This window comes from Atta cephalotes (assembly GCF_000143395.1).
Source record: "Atta cephalotes unplaced genomic scaffold scaffold00001, whole genome shotgun sequence".
Lineage (NCBI taxonomy): Eukaryota > Metazoa > Arthropoda > Insecta > Hymenoptera > Formicidae > Atta > Atta cephalotes.
In genome coordinates this window covers 12,515,935-12,530,319 of record NW_012130065.1, presented here as the reverse complement: position 1 = coordinate 12,530,319, position 14,385 = coordinate 12,515,935, and the positions used below count along the sequence as shown (strand labels likewise).

Below are 14,385 nucleotides of genomic sequence, written 5' to 3'. Positions count from 1 at the left end.
TTATTTTGCAGGAGCAATTCCCACTCGGTAATTTTCCATGTCGAATTCGACATAGTAACGACGAAGAAATACATTGCCCAAAATCCACATCGTTTCCATATCTTTGCCCGTATTCGCACTCTTAAAAGCGCTTATACACTTTGTCTTATTGATTTGTTCGAGCTGTAACAAATTAATTACAGCATGATGTTTCTACTCTAAAACATTTTGAAACGTTATTTGATGATATTTACCTTAATAATATAATCTTCACCAGTGAGTTCGAATAGTTTACCACCTAAGAAGAAGTAGATGTAGGGCAAATTAGAAATCTTGTCGCAGTCCACCTTTAAACAAAATTTGATGTTAGTAAACCATATTAGTGTATAATCAGTAATATATATCAAATATTATCTAATATATTTTAGTAATCTGTATATTATGGTTGAAAAATAGCTGCCATTGCAATAAGTGTCATTATTTACAATTAATTCTCCCTCAGTATCAGTAGCTCCGATCAGTCTATTAATATTTGCGATATCTGATGATGGTCCAGTTAGCTTGAGCGTAAGCGTGTCGAAAATAGCTTCACAACCATCCATGCATAAAACTGCATCTTCTATTTCAATTCTACAGTACAACAGTCTTATTAACAATTAGTTGGCATATAATTTACAGTTAACATACATATAATTTAAAAAAGAATCACGTACTGATCTATAGTAAATTTCCAGACTGTTTCACGGATGACATTAATGTACGTTAATTTGCCTTTGTAAAGCCTTTTATCGGAGCCACCCAATATCAGTTCATTATTCAATTTGGATTTCCAGGGATTCCTGTATAGATTATATATTTTTCAATATGAAGAAACAATATTTTTATATAGAAAGGCAAATTTTTATATAGAAAGGCAAATTTTCTAATATGAGAGGATAAACCATTCGTGAAAAATAATTTTGGAAAAGGGGCACATATGGAAAGATACTTGCCGATTTAAATAGAAACTAAAAACAGGTCGTGATAACAGGCCTAGTTCAACCATATTGGTAAAAACAAGAGACGTTTCGGAATACTTGTATATTGAGAAGAAACTTATTCCCAAGATACCATCGAATTTCACATTGTCGAATCGAATCATTTCGATTGTATGTATTTCTCCGAATGTCTGATTTGAAACATTAGTTCCAGCAATCTATAAAAAATTGATGTGTTTTTAGCATATTTTTACACTAAAATTGAAGCCAAATAGAATTGTTTGCTTGATGATGACTCACATTTATTACATCAGTAGATAAATGTCCCGTCAGCTTATCCTTATTATCATATAGAAAACTGAAAGATTTATAATTTGATATGTATGTGCTGGATTTAGTGTGATCATATCTATTATGTAACGCTGTAAGAAAAAATCATATATTAAAGCAATATTAAATTAATATTTAAAAAAAAAATGGAAATTTATATTGGGAATTATCGAAGATTCATTAGATATAAATTTAATATAAAGAAAAGTTTTTTTATAAGACTTTAGAATTTTAAGAGTTTTAATATTGATTTTTATATTGATTGTTAGATAATTTAATTTTTAAATTTAATTTTAAATCTAATCTTAATCTTTAATGTTATAAAAAAGTAACTTTACTTTCCAAGTAACGATAACGATAACTTTTTAACGCATTACTTTTTGAATTTTATCATTTTAATCATCATTTTAGTAACGTGTTACTTTTATGAAGTAACTTTTTCAACTATGTATTATGATATATTTTGACTTACAACAAATATTAGAACTGCACATTCTCGATGATATCCAGAAATCTGAGGAAGTAATGTCGAAAAGTATATTAAACTTTTGTGGTGGAGTTCCAATTGTGATAGCGCCATAGTATGCATCATTTCCATCATAATGCAAGGGTAACCTTATAACGCCAGTACTTCTAGTTAAAGCCTGTCGATGATCAATAGGAAGTGATCTTTGAATGGAGTTTATCGTGTTCAACGGAATTCTTAAAGCAATAAATAAATTCAATATTATATTATATATGTCCCACATGTACACATATGTACGAATATAATATACGAATATCATACTAATATACATATATAAATTTTGGATTAATTAATGATCTTAAAACATTTTTTATTTTTAAAAATTATTAAATTCTCATATTTTGATATTAAGAAATAAATATTACTTGCATTTATGCATTTACGCATGCTATTTACACATTACATGCTGTTTAGTTTATTTTAAATCAGAATTTCTTCATGACAAAAAAATTAAAAGTATAAACCCTAATAAGATTCTTAAAAGCATTTCTATTTGTTTCACTTTGACATGTATTTGACATTTTTCTACAGATTTGTTCTAATCGTTGAGATATGTATTTATTGGGATATTTATTGGGAATCAACGTTTATATGCTCACCTTCGCAGTTCCGCGTTGATTAGCACGGAAAGTATTACAATCGCCACGAAAAATCGAAACATATTTCTCAAATTTTCTGATTAAAGTCAGAAAAATTAAAAATATTTTAGAGACGTTGTAATTCTTATTCTTTTGAATTTAGTCAAAACACTCAAAACACAACAGAAAAAGTACATAGTCGACATTAATGCTCACGCTGATATTTATATGTGAGTTTGTGTACATGCTTGCGTTATAAGAGAAAATAAAGGACGACAGAGCGCAAAGCGTTCTGAAAGTGATTCTAACAGTTTATCCCAGAGACCTTTTAACAAAATTCTGGACAATACTCACTTTTGATTAATCTGCCATGTTTTAATAATTCCTGAAAAAGAAAAAAGGACAGAAAAAGAAATAAAAAAAGACATAGAACAAAAAGAGAATTAAATTAATTATTCATATAAATTCAATATCCAAAAAAATTAATTATTCATACATAAAAGGATCAAGATAACAATTATATTTCACAGATATTTAATTCGTACGATTCATTCATAAAACGCGATGGAGGATTTGATAAGAATAGAGATTGTGTAGAGTAGAGGTAGTGTGTATTTGATTTTATTTTATTCAAATTTTCTATCGTGATCCTATAGAGGTTCTCTACTTCTGATTTATTGCCTGAATTCCTTGTATTCATTTCTGCTTGTCAAGATTACATTTTTTCGTCCCGGATGAGCTCCCAATTTTTCAAGTTCTGTTACGTTCAAATTCCGCACACATGGAGCTGAGGGGGTGAACACAATTATTAGATCGATTTGGTCGTGTCCAGGGTCCGGATCGCAAGGAAGCTATGGGGAAGGACCGACACAAATCGAGAAATAATCGCTTCATCCTGAGGCTCCTAATGAGCCGGGGGTCGAATGGAGGACGAAGTGAAAACCTCAACTCGTGCTCCGTTAAACAAGTTGAACGTACTTTTAGTTTAAAGGACTCAAACTGGGTCAGTGTACCACGAAGGTGCACTTTAACGCCAGAAGTACCAGTACGTCCATGCCCTGGCTTTCGGTCATGGAACTTAATCCAAGTGATCGGGGAGAGAGCGAAGTGCAATCGCGGGAGAACTTACAATGAATACAAGGAAAGATTTTTCGATTAAACAAATAAAGTTAAATTTATAATGATAATATAATGAAAAATATTTGGTAATATGTACATTTTTGTTACGTTATAATATACAATTTTGTTTGTTTGTCTTGTTTAGATATGTTATTATGTGCATTTGTGAATGCATCATGTAGCATGGCAAAAAGAAGAGGTTACAAAGAGGATACAGCGAGAGAATTAAAAAAGATGGAGGTTTTGAGTGGATCTGAGGAGATTCAGCTTGATTTTCTCTGACGAAGAAATTGTTAGCAGGCGGACATGAACGATCGGCGAGCAATTATCGTGAGGCGATGGCGATAGAGATTACAATTATACCGAAAACGTACTGCAATGTTTTTTGTTTTTTAATATTACTGCAATGTTGCAATATTACAGATTGCAATATTGCAGAGGTATTACAGAAATGTAAATTAACAATATGCCTGCAGTAATATGCTTGTAATATTTCACAAACATTGCAAAACTGTAATTCTTTAATTGTTACAATAATAATAATATAAAAATATATGTTTTTACAATATTTGTAGTACAGTCTTTTAATTTAATAGCCATTTTTATGATATAATAATTAATATAATTCATTTTATATTTAAATAAAAATTTATTAATTTATTATTTGACGGCTATTTCATTAGCTAAGTTTTATATTTATTTTAAATATAAAATCAAAAGATTATATAATATCGAGTTTGGATACAATCAATGTATCATTATCGGATAAGATGATAAGCAATTAAATTGAAAACGATTTATCGAAATATTAATTATGTTAATTATGAAATATTAATTATGATTGATGATGTATTTATGCCTGATGTGAACGCAAGAATAAACCAACGTCCGAATATTATTGATAAATTTCATACCGTCATTTTTTAGTCATTTTTAGATTTCAATTGAATCGGAGTGGCTTCAAATTGAAAAGAATCACTGCAATTAATTGCTTAATTTATTTAATCCATGATTAACTTACTAAGCGACTATTATTATATTAATGTGGATAATATTTGTAATTTATTCGGGGCTTATACATGTTCTATCTTTACGAATAAATTTATCTTTCAGAATTAATATTGTATTTATTGGAATATTTTATGGTTTTATCATAAAAAATTGCTTTTGGAAAGCAATTCACTAGAAATGCGATTTGTAGAAAAATTAAAGTTAGTGAGATATATGTATAAATAATTTTCATTTTAAAGCTTCATAAAAAATTTATCCAAATACATTATATTGCTGGAATGTTTTGTTGCAATATAACAAAAAGCGGACATTTTAACATTGTTGGAATTTTGCAACAATGATTCAGTAACGTTTTGCAATCACCAATATTGCAATGTTTCAGTGAAATCATTCTGTAATGTTTCTGCAATCTTTCTGTGTTGTATGGAAAGAAGAGAATCTATACAAAGTGAGTTGATATGTAACATCAATCTAAATTTTTTAAAAATATATAAAGATAAACTCTGAATATTCGGGAGGATAACTAGCTCGCAAATTGTGAGTTTTTATATTTTTTGAATTATTGTTCATTTAAATTACAAAAATAACCAATAAACAACAGAGAGGTAATGAAAACCAGGTGCGGATAATTAAGCACAAGTTTTGTAAATTTTTAATTTACAAAACTTGCGCTATATTATCCGCTAATTCTATCCCTGTTGTTTGTTAATTTTTTTGTATTTTAAAGATTGAAACATCTGTTTTAATTATTATTATTTATTACCTATTTATTTTTAATACGATATTGTAGCATTAAAAGTATGCATACTTATTTATACAGCATTTATATAATAAAAAATCACGAATTTAATAATGTATTATTGAAATATTTATGTTAATAACCATAAATTTTTATTAATTGTTGGTAAATTTTTATTAATCATCGTTCTTCAATTATCTCCGAGGCCCATTGATTCGTCAGTAATACAATTTTATCGATAGCATCAGAAAATGTACGTAGTTCCACGTAATTCCTAAACTGAAAATGGATGTATTGGCGGTAGTGTACGGGATTTCGACGGTAACAAGAAAAAAGCCGGCATGATCTCTCTCTGGTTTCTCTTTAATTTCTGGACACTTCATAATAATTTCGGGTAGATAATTATTCAATTAATAGCAGTTTACAGACTTCTTTACGATTGTCAGATTATATTCCTCTTCCATTTATTTGTGATAAAGACGAGTCAAGTTCAAATCACGTTTTAAAAGCACATTAAATAAGAAATATGACAACGAATGAGCATTTTGGTTTCAGGAAAGATTCAAATACGGAACCGTAACCTCCATTTACTACATGAATTCATATCAACAGGTAGTAAATACCGGCTCTCAACCGCCTACTGTGTACGATCAGAAATATATAGATTTCGTGGATAATGTACTGAAGGAAGTAGCCGATGATTTTGAGAGAGAGAAAAAATGTATGTGACACATTACATTTAATATGTTGACATAAGTCTGTTTCTGTTTCTTTTTTTCAATTTATAAATGAAAAGAAAGCGTATGGCACGAGTTTTGAGCTTGCGCTCTCTCAAAAATTATCGCGAATATAAAAATCAGAAGAATAATGAAAATCCTGGTGGAAAAATTTGTCCAAAATCGTCCTGTTTCCGAAAATTATCGAAATGTACATATTCGGACAAATTCGATTATAGATAAAATGAAATACTTTCCATCAAATTTCGGTAATACTGTCTGAATTTGTTAGAATTTGTTATTTTTTATATTTTTCAGAAACTGACAAATTTTTTCCACCAGGGAAGAGATTTAAGTTAAATAGATAAAGAGTGTGATAACGCGATATTGTAAATGCTTTGAAACGTTTTTTATTTGTTTGTAAAATTCTTTCTTCCAATTAATCCATCAAAGCATTTGTAGCGAGACTTTGATTACAGCCAAAATTTATAACAAATAAATACATAACAAATTTTCTTTATTTTTAATTTTATTTGAGATAAAGATTACATATGACCATAAAAATATATTAAAATAAAAATATGTTAAAATAAAAGCATTAATTTTCTTAATTCTGATTTTTTACTTTTCATTTTCTTAAATTTTTCTCCCTATTTTTGAAAAATTATTAAAAGTATTTAATAATTTTCAAATGAAATCAAAATTTATTAAATATAAGTATTTATAATCTATTCGACAATAAAATGATAAATACTTTCAGTCTCCGATCAAAATCTATTGAAACTACACAAGCTGTTTGATGGAGTATTTGAAAGAGCCTTAGATTTGTACGAGCAACAACGAGTGACACAAATTTCTACATCTAATGCGATTATAACAGAGCCATGCAAAAGGGTTAACGAGGCCAGCTGGTTAATGCAAGTTAAAGGGCATTCTGGAGCATTGTACACACTTTTTCCAGAAATAAATTATTGTACTTGTGCTGCTTTCAGGTATAATATTCTATGTAAATAAATTATTTATTCAAAAAACAGAGCAATTATGTTTTTTGAAATTTGTATAAGAAGAAATATCTCTTGCACATATTATACAAGATATTATGAAAAGTTCTTATAAAAGCTCTTACAACGTTATAGACATCAGGTTTTAACAGATCGGTCTGCTTTTACATGTAAACATGTTTTGGCAACTTGGCTAGCCAGTATTGACAAGGAGAAGCTGTTACATCAGCAACTAACACAAAAGCAGTTTAATAATTTATTGTTATATCAGGCTTCAAACAAATATGATGTCCTCTAACACAGAAGACTACATATTGGTTGCAAAAGTGGGATTGACAAATCTAAAGATTATAATAGAATTATTAAAAGCTACGAACTTTAAAGAGGTACTTACAGAATATGTACTTATGTTAGAATATATTTGCGTTTTTCTATAATGATAAAAATGATATAATGTATGGTTATTATTTAGATAGCTACTTGCCTCGGTAGTGAAAATGGATTGAAAATCACAGTCGAGGATGCAAAATGTATGCAGGCTAGTGCATATATCCCATCTACAGTTTTTGATGAATTTGAATTGAAAGAAGACGTGACGTTTTCATTAAGTCTGAACATATTAGTGGATTGCCTTTGTATGTTCTGGCCTACTTCGCAAGAAGATTCCGTCACAGTGCAAATATTTTACAAAGTAAACGAAAAACGTGCCATTTCAATATAAAAACAGGATAATTCTTATCTATTTTTAAAGTCCGAAACAAAAAAATTATATAAATTCTTACATTTATTTTTCTGAGTTGTAAAGCCTATTTTTTTAGCTTTTATTGTTCATTTTGTCTTTCTTTTTTTAATGTAGAAAGAAAAAGAGAAAAAATGAACAATGCAATTCAACTAAAAAGGAAAAATTTATACTAAAGGAGCGAATTTAAAAATGGCTAATTTTAGCCGTGAACGAACTTATAAAACCTTAAAATTAAAGAAGTTATATTACATAAAAAATTTAGAATTAAAAAAATGGAGGTGATCTTCATGCAGACCTTAGAAAATCAATTTATTTCGAACATTGATCTGTTGCCGTTTTAAATCAGCAATTTTTATCTGAAATATTTTTATCTAACGGCTTCAATTTTCGATATATTTGGTGTTTCATTTATTTTAAATAGGATATTCTCCCTGGTAGTGTATTGTTACAGTATTTAACAATCTCACATGTGTTACATGTAAACACACCATTAGTTTTGATGTCTAACGTTCATTAGAAATAAAATGAGCTTTTTTTGCAAAGCGTTCAAACAATCTACTTAATTATTTTTACTTTATCTACTTAATTATTTTTGGAAGATTTTTCAAACTTTCTGGGTAAATAAACTTTTTTTATTAATGGAATTTGAAAATTTTATTATGTATGGACTTTCAAGATGATAACTGCATAATTTCCATTCATGGCCAAAATTGGCCATTTTTAAATTTTCTTCTTTAAAAAAAAACAATTCAAAATGCATATCACATTATTTAATCATAATATTAAAGCAACGATATCATTTTTTATTGTGTTTTATTGTAACAATATTGATATCATATTCATTATTCATAATTATTCATTGTAGGGTACAGGCTACCCTCTAAGTATTATCATTGAAGAAGATGGGATCATAACAGACTGCTCATTGAAAACTTTAGAAGTAGAAGAATTGTTAGATTTCCATCTTGATACAGAAAACATTGTAAATAAAGTAGTGTTGCAAACAGAATTATTGAAGGCTGTCATGGCTGAATTAGATCCAACTAGTCAACTAGTCGAGGTACAATGAGCAATTTCAATTTCAACTCGAGCTTTAAAATACCTAGAAATTTATTTTTTTCGACTTCAATGTCTCTTTGAAATATAACACTTTCATGTTCTAGTTATGTTTATCGCCGGAAAAACCCTTCTTCAGAATTAGTTTGGAAGGTATAGGCAGCGTTTGCCACATCGACTTGCCACATGATAACGATTTAATAGACACATTTCAATGTACGACAACGATTACATCCAAAATTAAATTAGAGTATATTAAACTAGCAATGAAAGCGTTATCATGTGCGAGCAAGGTTTCTTTAAGAACTAATAACGCCGGTCTATTATGTTTTCAATATATGATTAAAACCGAAAATGGAAATACATGTTACATGGAATATTACGTAAGATTTTTTATAATTAATTGAACAATCAAATATAAACAATCAGATTATTTATAATATTAATTTAATACTAGTTTTCACAATTATATTTTATATAATATATAAAAATATTTTATATTTTATATAATCTTATATTTTGTAATGCATTGATATATCTGATATATACGATAAAAATTTCTTATATTTCGTTTACAGATCTCTCCATTAATTGGAAATTTGGAATGATAAACAGTGATAATATAAACGTATCAAGTTAGAAATAAAATATATTCAGATGCCCATTTATGTATAAAAATTACTTTAATAAATACTTAAATATTTTTTCTACATATTTTTATTGATTCTTTTTTCTTATTTTTAAAAATATGTTTAATATATTTAAATAAGAAGTATTTTATTTCGTTATGTATACATCATATACATCATCCTTAAAAGAAGTTAGCAGTCAGGAAACTTTTGAATGAAAACACATGTATATTTTCATTAGACATTATTATTCGTAGAAAAAAGCAAATTCATAGAATAGGTAGTACAGCGATTGCTGTACGTGGAACATAATTCGCTGACGGTATTACATATTTTATTATGTAATATGCTATACATAAATAGAAAATGTGCACAACAGATGGATCAATTTATACTTCGATTATCATTCGATACATCCTTTTTACGAACGCATGTAAATATGTGAGTTTTAACTCCGTAAAAAATGTAAGTTCTATAATCTCTTTTAAGTTACATTTCAACACGAGTTACAATTAGCTTATACATACAATCCAATATCATGGCAGCGTGATATACCCAGACATGTCTAAAAGACATCTTTTAGATATCTCTTAAACGTATATATCTAAAAAATGTTTTAGATATACTACATTTTATAATTGGATATCTTATTCATGCTCAAGCGAGGATTTCAAACAATAATTTACACGTTTTCAGAAGTTACTTTTGAAGCACCTGTATGGAGTTGTGCACCATCTTCAGCTTTGGTACTGGCCTCCTTATTCTTGAAGTTTATATACCCTTGTGCAGACTATGTCATCGACCTTCATGATCTACAACAGAAATAGTATATGATATCAGTTAATATTTGACGATGATAGAGTTCTCTGGCATAACGGTATCTCTTGGAATTATTAATAGCAATAGTTTCTAAGTAGAAGAGCGAAAGAGTGGGAATTATCCCCGTGTCGGTGTCTCACGGTATTAACACGTATCGCCAGACGGATCAATGGATCTTTATTGGCACCGTTTCGGAGCTCGGTACTGTAGAATTGTACGTGTCACGAACAGGAGGAGCGCACGCGATAATTGACCGGACATTTGACGAATCATTATAACATTAGCCGCTCGTGCAACAGTCCCTCGTCACGTTTCTCCACGTATAGCTTTTGTACTTTAATTGGCAACTCCTGCGCCCGCATCACTGTGACACGAATCAAAGTTCAAGTTATTCAGAGAGGAAGGATGCACGCACACGAGTGACAAATACATTTTCCACCATGATTAATCACGTTATTCCCACAACTCATGTTTTGTTGCATATCATCATTCCTATAATTCATGTTCTATTGCATATCATCCGAGTTCGCAGGTTGAGTAAGGTTTTTAAAGCCGCACATGAAAATAATGAAAATTGCTCTCGGTTTAAAGAAAAAATATAACGATATGGTTATAAAAATATAACCATAAGAAAACAATTTTTCTTTAGGATACTTGTTTAATTGTTAATGCAATTGAAATTATGTGCATTTAAAATCTTGAAAAAAATTCTCAAAATATCATATTTTTCATACACGAATTCTTTATATTTTAAATTTATAACAATTTCTAAATTTAAACAAATTTTAAATTTATAACAAATACCTTAAATTTCTTCAGACTATAAATGTTTTTCGGAAATGATAGAATCTTAGTATGTCAGAATTTATATGCATTTAAAAAAGATATAAATTTTTTTGGTATTTCTATTTTATTTTATATATAAAAGTACGAGAAATTTTTTAAAAAGATATCAAAATTTTGAAAAATTTTGAAATTTATATAGAAATGAAAAATTATAAAGAATTCTAAAAATAATTTTCTTTAGAATACTACTGTAAATTCGATAAATTGTATATATACAAGTGTTAATGTTAATGATGTTTTCAAGCGTTCTCAAGAAACAGACTAGTTTATTAATCCATAACCGGATCTCATTTATCACATAAGACAAGTGATATGGAAACATGAAATATTTCTTGCTTAATGTTTACGCGACTAAAGGTCGACATTACCTTGCTGCTAACTTTTAATAGTATTAATAATAAATATCAACGTAGTTTGATCAGTAAATGATTCATTATATTAATTTATGGATAAAATATTGACACAAAACCGATTTAAGAATCAACGACTTAATCGTATCGCGAATGAATTAAACTTTTTATTAATAAAACTTGTAAAAAAATATATAGTTCGCTCCAAGAAACGTAATAACATTTATAAAGTTATATAATATTTACAGTGAATGTAAAAAGTATTCATATGTACGATTTTCATTAAAAAAATCTTATTTTATTATTATTTGTAAAAAATAGACATTAATTAGCAACTTATTAACAATAAGTATATTTTAATCTAGTATAAACAAAAAAGAATTTTACAAAAATAATTTAGAATTTAAAGTTCTCGATTATACGAATATTTTTGTCCAAATAATATCATATTTCACTTATTATATGAGATATATTTTAATTATTGCACATAATTTTAGGTAAATAATTTTGAGAAATATACAATCATTTGTTCTTTGTTAATAAATTGCTAATTATTAATTAATATTTACTCTTTATAAATAAGATTTTTTCAAAAAATATCTCTCCTATACAAATACTTTTTGTATTCATTATAATATAAATCATATAAATATTTTATTTTAATCATTTTTATTGCAAGTGACGCGTTCGAAAAATAAATTATTAATTCTAATAATCTTCTAAAATCTCTTACCGCTTTCATCTCCGTAGGCCCAAATTCCCTCTCGATCGTAGAACCCTTCTCGCCTTTTTGCACCTGTACGAGTTTGTTACCCTCCAGAGTACAGATGCTCTTCACCTTCCTGCCGTCTACGGTCTCCTCATCAAATTCCTCGTCAAGTTTGAACTTTATTTCGGTATTTTTAAAAGCGCTGGATGTCTTTAGAATGTATACTCCGTCTTTCTCTGTCAATTCAACGACGGGACTGACGCTACTACCCATTTTGCGCATCACCATACCCACGCCTGAAAGAAGAGCATAAGCTGCTTTAAAATCATCTACGCTTCTATGAAATTCTAATCTGCTGGATATATTCATGTCACACAGATCCTCATCGCGGATATTAATTTAATAATTATTCTCGTAAAAGCGTTCAATCTAATTGCGAGCTATCATTAAAAGAGAAAAAATATTCAAGACAACGATTCAGACCAAAAAATTGGAAACGTTTTAAGAAATCTTTCCAAACTTCTGGCTTGTGCTCTTTCTCCATAAGCTTGCAAGTTCACAAGTTGCTACTTAAATTTACTAATAAATTAAACATAAATAGCCGAAACAAATATAAAGATAAAATCATATAGCGATTGGGAGTGCGTCAAGCTCGATCAGGATAATTTTTAAATTATATGTCTATTAAACTCCACTCGAAGTTAAATGGCAAAATTTATCTGTCAGCTGATAAAATTCTTCAAAGTTTATCTCTCGGAAAACACTTCGTTTCTTACCGATAAAAGGTCGACCATCGAATTCTCGATATTCTTTCAGAGAAAAACAATTCCTCATAAAGAATATGCAAAGAAAAAATATATAAATACACACACTTGCCAATCTATACATTTGTAATTTATATCAATAGACAAGGATCGATTTCTTCTGAAAAACGGATTTATGTACTTGTCTTACCTAAAGCTTTCATGTATTCGTCAAACTTTTCACTAGATTGGAGCTTATAACGCTTGCCCAAGATATCGGTTAATATTTCCGACGGCATGATTCGATCTATCATCGACCACTGCGAGAATAAAACTGACTAACAGCTCGACTGGTTATATGCCTTATGCTCGCTTCTGCGATTGATTAGACTTTATATCGTAGGTAAGTTTAGTGTGGTGCGGAACTCAGTTCCGCGTTGACAACCGACAACGGAGAAATAAACTTTGAAGTTTGACCGACCGATCGCGCTATTTATAGATTTCGTGATTTATCATCCGGAGTTAATATTATGTGAGTATATATGTGAGTATATTATAGTACATGTTCGCTTTGACATTCAAGAAGTACTTAATAGATTTTCAAGTAATAGATTCTCAAAGTAGAAATCTTTTTTTACAGTGATAAATGTTTCTCAACTCTCGTTTTCAACGCGTTTTCAACTAAAACTTTCGAAAGTATCTGATGGTTTGCGTCAATCGCTAATACATCATGTTCATCCGCAAAATGACAGCGTTTATTCATCATCTCTATTAAATTAATACTCATTAATACTGATTAACAAATTCGCGATTGGTCATGATTCTTTTCACAAAACTGTTGGAAAGACGATTATTTTCTGTTCGCGAAATCGATGAAATATATCGCCCAATTTATGCCCATTTTTATCACTGTAGATTAACATTATTGTTCAAATTACTCTTCACCTTTCTCTATTTCTTAAAACCAAAAAAAGATAAAGTAAATTGAAGTTGAAAAATTGGAGAAATCGAGATTAAAGTATTAATCTATATTGATAATGTACAAAACAGATTCTATTTCTTCATCTGCTAATATGAATCTTTTTTGGCACATTGAAAAAAAAGTGCACTGAGAAAAATTTCGAATTAAAAATGAAGGAAGTCGAAGATTTTCAATTAAGTATTCGTTTATATGTATAACCAAATTTATTTTTCTAAATATTTAGTAAATATAACATAATAATATTTACTAAATATTTAGAAAAGTAAAACGATTTTAACCATTTTATGATAGTTACTAAATATTTAAAACCTGTAAACAGAGTAATTTTGAGAATTTTTTGTAATTAATAATAAAATAAGTAGAAGTCTCACTTCCAGAACTCCCAGCGCCGTTACCTTGAAGCAAAAAAATAAAACGAATACATTAAAGATCTTCGAATCAAATTTCTATTTATTTAACAGCAAAAAATTGCCGAAATTATCCTATATTTTCGGGTGTTCACTCGGATATAATTCCTTAACCGAGCATTTGAT

The 14,385-nt window shown here is 28.7% G+C and overlaps 4 protein-coding genes across 4 annotated transcripts; 2 read left to right on the top strand and 2 right to left on the bottom strand.

Moving 5' to 3' along the window:
• LOC105627253 (lysosomal aspartic protease-like) lies at positions 1–2,473 on the bottom strand. The gene is made up of 8 exons (XM_012208544.1): positions 2,412–2,473; positions 1,759–1,988; positions 1,257–1,378; positions 972–1,174; positions 693–818; positions 465–609; positions 234–326; positions 1–162 (listed from the first exon to the last, which is right to left on the bottom strand). Exons 1-8 carry the CDS (start codon positions 2,471–2,473, stop codon positions 1–3), a joined length of 1,143 nt encoding a protein of 380 aa, XP_012063934.1.
• Positions 2,474–5,853: 3,380 nt separating this feature from the next.
• Positions 5,854–7,259, top strand: LOC105627242 (zinc finger SWIM domain-containing protein 7-like; the record flags this gene model as incomplete). Its single annotated transcript, XM_012208534.1, has 3 exons — positions 5,854–5,980; positions 6,736–6,967; positions 7,112–7,259. Coding segments are annotated over exons 1-3 (507 nt in total), but the record flags the coding sequence as incomplete, so codon positions are not given.
• A 1-nt stretch (position 7,260) lies between these two features.
• Positions 7,261–9,382, top strand: LOC105627231 (cell cycle checkpoint protein RAD1-like). Its single transcript, XM_012208523.1, has 5 exons — positions 7,261–7,362; positions 7,449–7,667; positions 8,584–8,778; positions 8,882–9,157; positions 9,353–9,382. Exons 1-5 carry the CDS (start codon positions 7,261–7,263, stop codon positions 9,380–9,382), a joined length of 822 nt encoding a protein of 273 aa, XP_012063913.1.
• Positions 9,383–9,438: 56 nt separating this feature from the next.
• LOC105627221 (probable fatty acid-binding protein) lies at positions 9,439–13,177 on the bottom strand. The gene is made up of 3 exons (XM_012208512.1): positions 13,082–13,177; positions 12,152–12,423; positions 9,439–10,215 (listed from the first exon to the last, which is right to left on the bottom strand). Exons 1-3 carry the CDS (start codon positions 13,167–13,169, stop codon positions 10,162–10,164), a joined length of 414 nt encoding a protein of 137 aa, XP_012063902.1. The 5' UTR covers positions 13,170–13,177; the 3' UTR covers positions 9,439–10,161.
• Positions 13,178–14,385: the final 1,208 nt, after the last annotated feature.